General features: G+C 44.2%; 1 protein-coding gene across 7 annotated transcripts in view; it reads right to left on the bottom strand.

Moving 5' to 3' along the window:
• The window catches only part of PCGF5 (polycomb group ring finger 5), a 104,950-nt gene that overhangs the window by 52,630 nt on the left and 37,153 nt on the right, over positions 1 to 15,167 (bottom strand). For 3 of the 7 annotated variants that reach the window (XM_090057055.1, XM_090057056.1, XM_090057057.1), the window contains one exon: positions 9,662 to 9,879. The exons of the other annotated variants lie outside the window; for them this stretch is intronic. In XM_090057055.1, coding sequence (XP_089913181.1) covers positions 9,662 to 9,694 — 33 coding nt within the window. In that variant the 5' untranslated portion in view covers positions 9,695 to 9,879. The remainder of the gene's footprint in view (positions 1 to 9,661; positions 9,880 to 15,167) is intronic. 7 annotated transcript variants of the gene reach the window in all.

Here is a 15,167-nt window from a genome sequence, read left to right as displayed (position 1 = left end):
AGCTGAAGGTGTGATGTTCAGTAAATCTTAATTAGCACTAATATATGACTTGTTAGAAATCACAGTGCTTTTAATCAATGTTTTCCTGTGACTAATAATCATAAACCCTTTTTCCAATCAATGAACTCTAAATCTTCTATTTAGCCAAATATTTATTCTTAATTTAACAGGATTTTTTTTTCAGAATCATCCCATGGGTGGTAATACTGAATATACACTGAAAGTCTATAAGCATGGCAGTGTCATACTGAAGTAAGCATTTCAGTGCAATATTATTTATGTACAGGAAGCAGCCTGTGACTTCTAAAATAATTTGAGGCTGGGAAGCTTTGCTTGAAAGAGAAGTTCTGAGCAGTTCATTTTTATCAAATCTGTTGGGGGGGAAAAAACCCTCAAACATACTTATTCATCCAGCTTACTTTAAAAAAAATAATGGATGCAAACCATACCATTCAAATCCAGCTACAGAAATGGAATTTCTGTATTCAACAGAAATATAATGCTGTTATATTGGTAGCTAATTCATAAGAGTCAAATTGCAGTCACGCTAATTATCCAACAGACATTAAACTGGTTTAGATCAGAAGCCAAGTTTTTTTTAATCTCTTTTTATAAAAAATACCAATCCCAATGTCACTTTGAAAACATGCCAGGTAAATGACATTGTGCTTCAAGGACATTTACTTCCTATCTCTACAATCTAGGTGCTTGAGCCAGGGAGGTACTGAGCTCTTCCTGTGAGGTGGTGAATGTTCTCAACTCCCATTGAAGATAATGGAGGTTGAGTCATTCACACTTCACAAGAAGGCAGTATGTAGAACAAATCAGAACGGGTAAAAGGAAAGCTCTTGTTTCCATTCATAAGGAAAGAACAGTGAAGGCATTTCAATGTTTATTGTTACCACGCAGCACAAAGTAGTAAATAATCTCAGAGCTAATTAAAATAAATCACACTAGAGTAAACTGCAATGTATGTGAAACATTTGTGTGGTGGCTAACTCTTACCAGCACTATATTTAACACACATATTCTGGAATATATGGTCAAATAATAAATGACGTATGCTGGTGCATCTGCTTATACCAATTCTAAAACATCCCCTTACTGTCTAAAAGAGGTTTAGTACTTTGGTGTCAAATAAAAGTGATATATTTTGCAATGTAAGGAAAAATTGAGAATATTAAACTTTGCTATTGATATTAAATGCCATATGTTAATAGCATCAAGTAATAGCAGTAGTAAAGAGGAGGCAACTACATCCCCAAACTCTGACATGCAAATAATGCTACTCTTAACTTTTCCATGTTTTTAAAACCTAACTTAGCTGTTAGTTGGCTGCTTCTCCTTTATTTTTTCACAACTGAATTCATGGAGTGTCTTGTAACTTCACATATATTCATCTATCCACTCATAGCTACCTCTGTGGAAGTCTAACTTATGGAAATGAAAGAAGGCTTTTTAGAAATTATGTGGGCAATTTACTGCTTTCCCCAATACTACCTGTTGTAACACACTGGAATACATAAAGTATAGCAATTCCTTGTTTTCTACAGAAAATGAATGTCACTTTTAAATGGAATAGCCAAGTCAGAAATAAGAAAGCAGTGAATAAAATAACACCTGAATACAACTGTATCATTCATTCTACCTGATAACACTCATTAACAAATCAATATCAAGTACTGACAACACTTATGTCACGTTCAGCTCTGTGTTATGAAACAGGGAAAATAAGTGTTGGTCATCAGTCAAACATTAAAATGAAGGTCTGACCCAGCAGTGTAGCTAAGGCGGGTGGAGGGGAGAGGACAGGGAAAGCAGCCCCAGTGCTGCCTCACAGGGTGTGGTGGAAAAAAATAACCAGCTAATTAGCAGTGCCAGCTAATAATGCCACTGCTTTTGGCACCACAGCAGCCAGTGCTAACCTGGGCATCACACAACTGCTCAGGGCATGGAGATGCTTGGCTACACTGATCTGACCCTGCCAGCAGATTCATATTTTCCCATTTCCAATAATAAATAAGTACCCAATTAGCCTCAAATATTTGGATTTGCAATGGGAAGGCAAAATGCTGGGACAGCTGGATTGAGGAAACTGTCACATTATTAACAACACCCAATGTGCTTTGTTTGGAAAACTGACTTTTGTTCATCAAGTATAATGGGAATCCATTGTATTCATACCAATCAAAAATGGAACCACTAAGCATTCTATTACACAAGATAATCCTTTATTCTGAGACAATATTAACTTTAAAAAAATCCCTAAGGTTTAAAATTCATGTTTCTTCTCAGTTATAATTAAAATATGCTAAAAATAACCTCTTCTAGATCTTACTTTTGTGCAAATTAAATGTGTTTTCTAAATTATGTAAAATAATCATTTAGCTTTGATTGTTACGTTTGATCATATATTGTTGCTGTTATTTTCTAGTAAGAGCAATAAATACCATACAAAAATATATTTTTCAATCAGATTTTTAGTATCAATAATTATCTTTTATCTGGCCTTTTCTTTCTCTGATTTACTGGGGAAGGGTGGGAATACAGTTAATCCTTCCTCACCTCCCTCTCACTTCTGAGACAGGATCAAGGGGATTGTATGACTGTGGTTCCCAAACTCTGTGGGTTAATGAATCTTTGTCAATTCCTGGAATTTCTGAAGGACCATCATTCACCCTTATCATAAGACTTTTAACTGAGGGTGTGAGCAAGTAGTACAATATGGGGATAACCCACCTCAGTTTCATGGAACACAGTTGGGAACCAGGGCTGTATAGGAATTGTTTTCCCATCCCCAGTGACCTCTCTGTAACGTACCTATCTGTTAGCATACACTAGCCTTGTCTACTTTTGTTACTTGTAGGGTGGCATTTTCTCTCTCATGTTTAACTTCAGTAGCGCACAAAATGGGTAACTAAGGACACCTATACACAAGCAGGGAGGCTGCTCCAATGTTCTGTAATTGCAGCAAGTTGCAGCAGGCTCGATTAATCAAGTCTGTTGGAGCATGGTAATTACTGCACTCCAGCATCCCCACACTTAACAATGAAAGCAGGAGTACTTTAACTAATGCTCATTGAACAAGCTTTAAAGCACCCCTGCTGCCATTTTTTAAGCATGGGGACACTGATATGAGATGCACTAGGTGCTTTAATTAGAGTGGTTCTCAGAGCCACTCTAATTAAGACACCGCCCCCTGCCAGCCAAAATACATGTATAAATGCCCTGAAGTGTTAGCCTGTAAGGGTGCACTGACAGATTTTTGAGGCATATCAGCTGATACCGATCTGATTTCCGATACATAGCTCTAGCTTGAAGAGCTGCATCCAGCTGGTAAGTCTGGTGTGGTGGAAGGGGGGGGGGGGCAGATCAAGGTCCCTATGGTGAGGGAGGGAATGGGGCTGGGGCTGGGGCAGGCGCTGACCAGCCAGGATGGGGAGGGTTGCAGGACAAAGCCACAAGTGGCTCATTTGGGGATGGGTGCCTGTGCCCCCCAGATCTGTGTGGGGTGGGCACAGGACGGAGGTGCAGCTTGTTGGGGGCACACGAGAAGGGAAGGGAAGCATCTTCTACCACTGTGCATGGATCATTCAGTGCTCATCGTCCAGGAGAGGCCACGGGGGGCGTATGCCCCCCATATCTGCCCAGCTGGAAAGAGCCCGGCCCCAGCCCTGCACAGATCTGGGGGCACAAGCCTCCCCCCATGCACCAGATGAGCACCGGATGAGCTGCTGCCCCCCTTCCTGATGAGCTGCACCTCCATCCTGCACCTGCCATGGCCCCAGCTGGACAACCCCTGTCCCAGGCCCTGCCCCAACCCCAACCCCACACCCGTCCTCACCACAGAGGGCCTTGATCTGCACCCCCACCATATACTTTCCCTTCCCTTCCCCTACAAAAGACTTTCCAGCTGCACATAGCTCTCCATGCTGCTGGTTCTGCTCCTCACTGCCTACATGCTACACTGCAGCTGCATGCACACACAGGCCTTTATCAGACAAATTATTGGCGCATTGGGCCAATTTCCGCTACAGAAAACTTTCTTATATCGGTGCCGATCTACTAGCACCTCTACTACCCTGGAAAACAAATATGCTGGTTCATGTTTGAGAGGAGTGCATAATGTCATCATGAAAGACTCTTCCATTTGTCTCTTCCCCTTGGTCAGAATGAGACACTCTTTTCTTATAATGTTATGTAGCATTCTTAACAGATGTTTTATTTGAATTAGGGGATACAAACACCTTTTTGTGGTCAAGATGAGACACAGTATAAGTCCTGAAAGAATTGATACTGAAGTTCACATGCTAATCAAAATAAAATCACTCACACTTAGGTCATGGACAGGCATTCATTTCTAAAGCTGCAAATTTTGAAGTGGTAGTACCCTTCCTGAGAGGGAGCATGCGGGCATTCCATCCCAAAGATGCCTGGTGCTATCCCCTGCTTCCCACGCTTTCCCCAGACCGGGTGACCCTACAATGGGGAAGGCATGGGTAGCAGCTGCTCTTTCTAGTCCCTGGGAGGAATGAAGCAATGAGGCTCTCCATGCCGTCCCTAGGCCAGGGCCACACAGTGGCAACTTGACTCCTCCCAATCATGAGAAGAGTCAATCTGCTGGAAAATGCCCCTATGCTTTCCCCAAACTGGGGAAGACACAGGCAAAGCTACTGCTTGACTCCTGATCACAAAGGAGTAGTGTTTATTCTAGCCAGAGAAACTCTCATGAAGGGGAGATGTTTCAGGTGGCAAAGTGAAAGATCCTTCTCACTGATGGGACATGTTTCCTCCAAAAGAAATTGAATGATCACATGTATACCAGCAATTTCTACTGGGAGAGTGGCATTTTTCCTGCTAGAAATGCAGTGCGCACTTGAGACCTCAAACTTGCCTGAAACATCAAATGAAAGAGAGAAAAGACCTAAAAGTCTACCTCAGCTCAAGTGGCTATTTGAATTCCTGGACCAGAATTGTTTATACATTTTTGCAAACTGGGTCTATGCAAGTATGATCTCAAAGCAGTATTTGGGCACATACCTTTTGCTGTAAATAGAAAATAGGATGAATCAGCAACGAGTAATTAGGGGAAGTGGAATCAATCTGTTCCTGCTCCTTTCCTCCTATTTGGAAAGGATATTAGGGATGTGAAAGGTTAAAGAATTAATCATTTAACCCATAAGTGTAGTGATAACGGGTTAGCTTACTGGTTACCCTTTACCTCTTGGTGGGCTCAGTCTGGCAGGGAAGGGTAGAAGGGAAGCAGTACAGTGCCCCAGCAGGAATCAGAAGGCAGCAGAGGAGGGAGGAAGGAGCAAGGAGGAGGAGAGGTGAGTGCAGGGGAGGGCAGAGGAGGGGCAAGGGAGACTAGTACAATGGACAGCCTAAGAGGAAAACAGCAAGAAGGCTAATGACTCATCAACAGAAATCTGGGTTTTCTGTTTGCTGTAGAAAAACACGGATTTTCCCCTGTAAAGGAGAAAAACATGGGAAACCATGGGTTTTCCCTTGCAGACTGGCAGAGTTCCAGCCTGCAAGGAGCTGTTTGGGGTTGACAGGAGCAGGAAGAAGGTGATCAGAGCCAGGGAAATGCCATGTGCATGTGTACACACACATGCACTTGGCTACCAATACAGCCTCAGGCAGCAAGGTGGAGAGCAGCTCCCACAGCTGCCTCCAGGTAAATCTAGGAAGGGGTGATGCATGGAAGTGAGGTGTGGGGCATAGGTGACATGAAGGGGACTTGTGGGGAGATTGAGGTAGCAGCTTACACCAAGCCCTCATGGCACAGGAGGGAGTGGGGCAGGGTTGGTGGCTGAGGGTGCTACCCAGCTGTGGTTATGCGCAGTGCCTGGGGCCAGGGTGAGAGAGTGTGGCTGCAGGGCCTGGCTGGGGAGCAGGACGGAGCCATGAGTGGCTCATCCAGGGGAGGCTGGGGCCAGCTCACTGCCACTGTGTACACTTGTAGGAAGGGGTCAGATGCTAGAGGCAAATGTGGCAGGGGAGCATGTGCCCCCCAGATGTGCCCTCCTCCGCTGCACGGCACAGAGCAGCAGACTGGCACTGGGCAAGAGCTGCCTTTGTGGCCAAGTGGGTGGAACCTTCCTCGAGAGGGCAGAGTGGGGTGGCGAGACTTGGTGCTGCTGCCTCTGTGGTGACGCACCCCCTGCCACCACTGGAGTTGTAGGGCACAAGCCTCAACCTTTTGAGTTTCAAGGCACTCCTCGTTAGACTGAAGGCACGCTTCAGAAAATGCCAGCTCTAAGATTTCACTCATTTTTGACTATGGAAAAATAATAACACAATTTTTCTGTTGCAAAGAACTCAGAAAGACTACAGCAGATCAAAATGTTTTTGACATCAGATTCCTATTTGAAATCTCCGGGTTTATTTTGTGTATCATGTTTGCACACCTAACAGACTAACAGTGCATGGCAACCTCAAAAAAAAATCTCCTTGCAGCACCCTGGTCAAGAATCACTAACAGGCAGCTTAATACTGACAATTATAGAACAGATTTTGTGAAAACGTACTGTATTTATTCAAATCCAAGATGTTTTCTCCTGCCCCAAACAACATTTGAGGCTATGGCTTCAGCTCTCAGACCGGAGCTGGACTACGTCCTGTCCCGGACTAGGGTGGCTCATGTGATGAGGAAGACTACATGGGGGAGACTGTGGACTGTGCCACCTGTCCCCTCCCCCCCCCGACTGCCTACCCCCCTCTCCTTCAGGCCCCTCTAGCCCCAACTCCACTGAGCAAGGAGGGCAACTGGGGTGGGGGACAGGTAGCAGCGGGGCAATGTGGTGGGATGGAGAGAGAGGGGCAAGCACAGGCATAGAGAGGAAGGCACGGGGGGCGGGGAAGGGAAGGAAGAGAGAACAACAGATGTAGGGGCAAGGGGCAGAGGTCCTTGCTGCTGGTTTCTCTGCTACGTCAGTGGGGGAAAAATTAAGATAACATTCCACTAATTAGATTCCACGTATATAATTTAATTATTGGGGAAGACGCTTTAAATTCAAAGTCATCTTGGATTTGGGTAAATATGGTTAAAGTTTCTTCTAAGGTCTGTTGTTTTAAAACCTATTCTCTATTGGATTAAGTGGAGTTATTACTCAAATACTTCAAAAACAAAATAATGCACCTGTAGACTTTGTTATTCTTTTGCTAGATTAACAGGGGCCAAGTAAAAATTACAAAAATGTAATAAAACCATTCTATTTTGAAGATTTGTCTTGGTCTGCTGCTATTTTGCAGAAGCATATTCTAATTTACAAGATGGATATTAAACAACTTCCCACAATGCTCATTCAACTTTTTTCCCATACAAATATGGTGAGGCTGCACTTCCACATGCATTTACTTTTCCTAAAAAAGAAGAGCCATTTACATATAAAATGATTGTTTTTAATTTTCTTATATTTTTATCATTGGATTCTAAGGGAGAACAGTGAATGCACCCTTTATTTGTGGTAAAATAATGGCATACTGCATACACTAGTGAAGACCAACCTTTTGGCAGGTGGGTCAGTCATAAATTAGTCCCACACCTTCAAGTGCTACTGAAACCCCCTTTCTCTGCCCAGTCTGCTGCTTTCCTTTCTACTCCTAGCCCTGTGCTCCCTGCCTAATTTGCTGCTTTGCTTTCTGCTTCCTGCTATATCTGCCCCTGTGCTACCTGTCCCCTCCTTGATCTGCTATGTGCTACTTGTGGCACCTGTGCTGGAGGTTGGTCACTGCTGGCACGGACAGTCTTAGCTCAGGGGTGGCTCTGGAGCCACATGCAGCTCTTCAGAAGTTAATATGCGTCTCCTTGAATCTTTGCTCCTCCCTCCCCCTTGAGCTTGTGCAAAGATTCAAGGAGACGCATATTAACTTCTGAAGAGCCACAGGTTGGCCACCCCTGGTCTAGCTACTCCACACAAACAGTAAAAGTCTTGAATTTTCCTCTCTTATGCTACGTTATGGTCAACTACTCATTTCACTACCTTTTACCGACAGCTTTGAGCTGGCGAAAAGCATCTGCTGACCAACTCTGCTTTCACTGTCAATACTGGATTATCTCCTACACCAACTAATTTTCTGCACTGCCATCAGATTCACTTCACTGCATGCCTCAGCCAATTCAACTCCTTCTAATCAGGCTTATTTCATGGATTTCCAAATGAAAATCTGATCAGGAGTTAATGCTACATCAAATCTCTCAGCTGCTACTACTGTACACTCTCTCAAAGCATCAGCCAGTGGCAGTTGGTGCCATTTTTCAAGGAAGTTCAGCAGAGTGACTTTAAAATCCTAGTCTAAATGTGGCTGCCACCTGCATGTACAAGACCAAGGTTTTCTTTCATTTTTCATTTCTAGGATTAATTTGTGAAACTGTACCCTTGGCCAATTCACTGTAGCTATTACTTCACTGGAGAGGGAGATCAAGCTCTCTGTTAATATTCTTAGTTTTCCAGTTGATTCTCAACAAAATTATAGCTTTTGCACGTTACATTATAAGGATTATATAATACAATTTAATGACTGTCATATTCAGTTAATCCTGAAATTTTGTCTTCTCAATGTTATGTTATATACTGCAAGCTACTTTTTCAGAATTTTCTCTGCTGAAATACTTAAGATGCTTCTCTTAATACATTGTCCAAAAAAGGTTGTACAACAATATGAAGCCTTTACATAGTTTTACAAGATGGTGATGCCACCTTTCAATCTCTGGAAGGAGCAGGAAAGAAAAAGTACAGAAAAAATTATTAATTCACACTAAAATTATTAGTAGCAAAGGTTTTTGCTTCCCACAGTTGAAAGCTGAAGCAAAAATATATTCACATTTATACTGCACATGCCAAATAACTTTGCAGCTATACTTATACAATGAAGTTATACTACAAATTAAAAACAAAACCTATTACTAGGCTTTATCCCAATAAATTTTAAAATTCTAGTAAACTCAGGAAGAAACAATCTCCAAGAACTCTACTCTTGCCAATTATGTTCTGTAACAGAAACTAATGATTCAAAAGCAAATATGAAAATAACAACTATTTTACTAGACCTTTACAAAATAAATTAATGGTCTTTTAAAAAAAAAAAAATAAGGTGGCATTTGCATGGTGCCCTGGGGAGGTTAGCACCCACTTACCACTGGCTTTCATCCTTAAAAATGTGCATCTTAAATCAGACTAAAACCTGCTTCTAATCATGTAACTCTTGTAAGTGTCTGCCAGTTAAAACAGTGCATGCCACTGCCCTAAGTTGAACAGAGTTTTTCTGCATTTCATTTTTAACTTACTAAAATATATCAAGGAAATTTTCTCCAGTTCAATTAAGAGAGAGAAAGAGCACAATGCTGGATACTTTGACTCCAGCCGCATTATACCATTAAATCCATTAGACAAAAACACTGCACAGAATTACCCCATGCAAGTTCACTGAAATCCGTACAGTACTATACAGTATAAGAAGTGTTGTAGCCATGGTGGTCCAGGAATTAACTGAGAGATAAGGACATTTTTTTGAAGGGGGGGGGAGAGGGGGGAATGGTGGTATATTTTACATTTTTCTTATGCGACTTCATTATGGCTCGTGGTTGCTGTTCAGTTTTGCCCATGTACCTTGCCAAGTTACCCTGAGGGTATTTGGTGTACTGAAACAAACATACCACAATTTTGGGAAAGGCATGTGTAGAATCCATGGATTCTGATGGGTTCGTTTTGGGGCGGTTGATTGTAGTAGCAGTGGAGACGTGTTGATAAGCATCTATTGTTAAGGCGAGGCTGCATCCCACCTGGATGTCTGTTGAGCAGTAGGGAATTCAACTTCTGATGATGAGTCGGGCAAGGTTAGTCAGCTGTTTGAAAGCCAGCAGCAGAGGAGAGGCTGGGAATGTATCATCCAAAGAGAGAGTAAAAAACCTTGCTTGTATAGAATAGGTAGCAGTCTACCAACTTGAGGAGATAGGCAGCCAATTTCTTGGGCAGATTGTGGGGCTGGCTGCAATTTTTTAGAGCTTAATGTGGCTGCCCCAACACTGCCCTAAGCCTCTGACTGACTGAGGTGTCTGGTGGCCCCCCCCCCCCCGATTGTGGGCTGTCATAGCCCTGTTCCTTGCCACTGGTTGGAGAGGGGCGGGGCTACGTGACAGGCAGTTTTCACTGATGAGGGGTGGAAGCAGCAGCCATCTTGCCTGTTTGCCTTTGTGCTGGCAGTCTCCCTCCACCCTTGCCCCAAGAATGCTACAGCCCAGGACGGCTGGCTACCATTAAGAAGCCAGCATTTTATTTTTAGTAAGGTTCATCCCCGCTCCCAAGGATTTTCCAGAGATTGCCCAATTTCATGACTTCTATGAAATAATGGTTTGGGTAGGTCCCTAAGAACAAGTTACAAAGCAACATAGCCCATTTAGAGTTAGAAAAAACATTTTTTCCATATTTGTCAAAAGTTGAGCTGAAATATAATGGACGTTTATAAAAGTTACATTCTTTGTGTGACTGAGCCCCTGACAGTGCTGTACACCCATGCCATGACACTCATGCATGGCTGCAGAGTGCTTTTAAAATGGCCCACGGTACGAAAAATGAATCCTCCTCAGATGAGGTATTAGACGAAGGTGATCTGCTTTAGAGCACCTTAAGGAACTTGTGTTCCCTAGGGATAATTTTTTGTGTGTTGTGGGCTAGGCTGATGCAGCCCAGCCTCAGGGCTGTCAACAGGGGAAAAGGAAGGGGGATGGAGGGAGCAGCACAGAGCTGCTGGCTGGGGTTTGTTGCCCGGATGGAGCTGTGGGGAGGAGCATGGAACAGAGACCCCACCTTGCAGCCCTCCCCTCCAGCTACCCTGGCTGGGTCATTGAGGAATCCAAGCCAGGCCTGCGTGGCAAGGGGGCTCTGTTCCACTCCCTTCCAGCTCAGGCCAGGCAAAGCAGAGAGGGGGAAAGGAGCAGCATGAGCTGCTGGCTTGCCTGGCCTGAGTTGGAGCAGGTTGTGGAACAGAACTCCCTTGCTTTGTGGGCCCAGCCTGGCTCCCCCCCCCCGTGCCCCTGCTACGATAGTTGGGAGAGGGGCTACAAGGCAGGGGCTCCATTCCACATCCCCCACTCCAGCTCCAGCCAGGCAGCAAACCCCAGCCAGCAACTCTGGTGGTAAGGGTGGCCTGGAGAGAGGGATGGTTCAGCAGCCTCCTCAGAAGCTTTTGGAGCCTCCCCAACTACTGGCCAGGGTGGCATGTTCCAGCCCTCCCACCCTGACCTAGCAGGCAAATGCCTGTTGGGTCACTGCGGGGGGTGGTGGGGAGGGGAGGAAGGGAGGTCTAACTCATGGCGCTTTGTAAGAAGTGCCATGAATTAGAGCGTGGAGCAAGGTACATCTATCAACATCCAATGTCTTTATACATTTTGGAGCCTAATGACAGTTACCTTTTAAAATGTGAGTTATTTTAGATAATGTTTCAAGATAGTGTTTCTTGTAAAATACTAATATTTTAAATCAATATCTTAATGGAAAAAGACTCAACAAAATTGATATTCTAACTGATTTCTTGTCCTAATTACATTCCAATTGTGAGGGAAGGCAGGCTCAGGATTCCAGCCAGAAAATTATTCTCAAGTGGGCAATCCCTCAGGACCCATATCTTGGCACTTTATGCCAGTTGTGTAGTCACTTTAGACTAAAAATCAACCATACTGGTTTTATCCTCATATCTGTAACAGAATCATAAAGCTTTACCTATGGTCTTTGTTACTGTCCAAGTTCTCCAAGAATTGGATTTAAACCCCCGCACCACCCCTGCCCCCAAAAACAACTCTTTTAGATGTAACAGTGTTTTTCCTTTTATTCTGGTTCTACAGCAAAAGAGTTTGAACTCAAGAGGCACCTATACACATGCAGAGAGGCCACTCTAATGCATTGTAATTAATAATAATAATGTTAATAAAAAAAATAATAATCCGACACCGGGAGGGAGCTACAGCAAAATCTGGGGTGGCTGCAGCCCCCACCAACAAAGCCTGGCACAGCCCTGCCTCCAGCCTGCACAGATCTAGGGGGGACATGCCCCCACCCATGCCCTCCTGACATGCACACCCGTGGGAGCCCTCCCCTGACAAATCGCGGGTCTATCCCATGCCCCGCCCAGCTGGTCAGCACCTACCCCTTACCTGGGGGGGCAGGGTTTGCAGTCTCAGAAACTATGTTTTGTGACTACTTCTATGGAGACCTTTATGGGAAATACAGCTGTTGCAAGAAATACTGGTAGTGCTCCAGGAGGTGGCACTTTGTGTGCGTTTAAAGACAACACTTCATCATAGTGATGCAGGGCACAACAGTGCTGGTGATGCAATTTTCTGAATGGGATATAAAAGCTAGTCTTAAAAGCTGTTATTGAAGATCTGACGACACAAGTTCTGCTGTCATAACTTTCCATTTCTTTTTTATTTGGGAAAAACTTTTTTTTTTTCTTTTCCTCAACTTCTCTGCCCAGCTCCACCAAAAAAAAAAAGCCTGTATAGAACTGTAACATGAGAAAAGCTGCCATGTTCTTCTGACAAGTTCCTTTACTATAGTGACATGTGGGTATTGCTATCTACCATGCATAGGCTTTGATTTTACAAACACTTAACTATGCATGTGAATAGTTCAACTGACTACACTAAGGCCCTGTGTCCTTTCAGGACTGGCATGCCATAAATACAGAATCTTAAGCTTTAAAGGAACTTCAAGGATCCAATCCTCTGTACAAATGCAGAATTTGCTATTCCTCTAGAATCCCAGGTAGATGTCTATCCCGTCTTTTCTTGAAAATCTCAATTATAAGAGATTCTACAATGCCCCTATGAAGTCTGTTTCACTGTTCTACTGTCCTTACACTTAGGAATATATACTACCCACATGATGAAAAGTACAATATGAAATCTGAGGTAGTGTATTTTTCTATCTTCTGTAACAGAGGTATAAAAATGGATTGGCAACATTTTTGTTTATGCATAACTGTTTAGTATTCAAGCAACTTTGTCTTAATAGTTCATACTGTCACAACTGTAGGTATGTAAGGTCATAATCAGCTTGCTTTTAGATGCAAGAGGATTGACATTATTATGAAAATTCTTTACTCTAGATACATTTTTTTTACACATTTAATGAACACCAATTCATTACTTGAGCTGCCAGTTAAACCCTTTTCAACAAATGCACCATCAAAAGCAGATGGCAAAGTCAACTAACTGTAGCAATTAACATGTAACACTGTGACCTTCCAACATTTTTGCATCATCTTAATATTGTGCTCTTTTATATGCATCAAAATATCATGCTTTTCATCTCATAACATAGTAGTATCACCGTTTTCTTCTCTATGATCACCTTATGTTCTTTAGGTGTAAAGTGCGCTTCAGCTGTTGATCTACACAAAAAACCTTGACCTTCCTCACTCTATTATTTTTCCTCAGTTGGATTTTAAGACCAGAAGATACAATGCTACTGAAATAATTTGCCTTTAAACCACTGAATTAATTGGTATATACATTTCTGACAAGTAACTGAGCTTATGCATACTTGTTGATATGTACTGTAGCATGTAGTCTGTTCATATCTCAGTGAAAAAAAGTTATTCACACCGAAATATATCCAAGAGGATTTACATCACTATAATTTTATATCACTTAGCCATAGCTAAGTGGAAATAAACTAAGCAAAGGAGATTCACATTCTGCTACTAAGAAAACCAGGAAGTTGTAAGGCACTTTATCATTTTCACATGCCTTAAACCTGTTCAGAAAAGCCAGTGCCATAGAACACCTTCACTAATCAGAAACTGACACTTGCCAGTTTGAATTAGCTGCTAACAATTAACACAGGGGCGAGCAAGATCCAGCCCACTAGGTGACTTCATCTGGCCCACAGGTGACCACCAATTAATTGTCCCCTGCCCAGCCCATGCGTTTTGCTCTCACCATCTTGCATGGGAGGGCCCCAGTGCAGCCAGCATGCACAGCTTCCAGGAGGAGCCACTGTTGCTGCCACTGTGGGACCTGCTCAACTTCCTCAGCCTCCAGAGGTTCCTCTTTATGTCCTGGCTGCAGTGCTCACTTTGGGCAGCAGGTAGAGAAGCTGCAGCTGGAGGGTGCAGGGGGCTGGGACTGGCAGGAGTGTGGAACCTGAGGCCTGCTCCCAGGAGGGTGACAGTAGCATGGGTGGGCAGGGTGTGGGTTTGTGGGGTGTGAGGATCCCTCCACACTCTTTTCCCCATGGTGCACAGCCCTTCCTGGCGGTGGCAGCAGCAGCAGGTGACAGGCCCTCAAGGTGCTCATGACCCATGAAGGTGCAGCTGCTGGGCAGGGCACAGCCTCAGCCAGTTTCAGGAGATGCATGTGGCAGCAGGCAAGGAGCGGAGCCAGGCTGGCCCACCTCTGTTGCACAGGGCTCATGTGCAGCCCTGGGAATTCACACACCAAGGGGCAGCCCTGCACAATGGAGCTGATGGTGTGGCCCCACAATCTGCTGCTACATGCAGCCCCCAGGACTCCACCGGGATGCAGGGAGCAGGGCTCCCCACCGCTTGTGGCAGAGTCCTGTGAGCTGCATGTTGTGGCAGGGAGTGGGTAAGGCAGCTGGCTCCATTGCACAGGCCTTCCCCACATTGGCACGCGAGTCCCCAGAGCTGCACACCAGCCCCGCATGATAGAGGTGAGCCAGCCTGGCTCCACTCCTTGCCAGCTGCCATGTGCAGTCGCTGGCAGCGGTAGTGGGGGTCTTGCGCCATGGGGGAAGTGTGTATAGCAGGGTCCCCCACAAAACCCACATACCCATACCCTGCCCACACTCTCCACAACCCTCCCACATATACTTACACCCTGTACACATAACTACCCCTATACACACCCCACCACACACTATACAAGAGTAAGACTTTATTTCTGAGTTGTTATGCAATCACCTCGATGTAGACTATGCAAACACACATAAATCGGGACTAAAATATTTTTTTAAAATAAAATTAAAATAAGGTATAGGAGACTTCTGACTTATTATATGGTTTGTTTTTCTGGTTCGAACATGGCAACACCCCCCAAAAGGAGTACTTCTGGGGGCAAGGGGACTTCCAGTGACAAAGGTCAGGGGTTAAGGACCAGAATGTCCAGTCCCAGGATGGTGACCAGGGCGCAGGGCACTTGT

The sequence above is a fragment of the Crocodylus siamensis genome, chromosome 7 (assembly GCF_052110815.1).
Source record: "Crocodylus siamensis isolate JL-2025a chromosome 7, ASM5211081v1, whole genome shotgun sequence".
Classification (NCBI taxonomy): Eukaryota; Metazoa; Chordata; order Crocodylia; family Crocodylidae; genus Crocodylus; species Crocodylus siamensis.
Note: the sequence above shows the minus strand (reverse complement) of the source record. Positions and strands in the feature narration are given on the sequence as shown.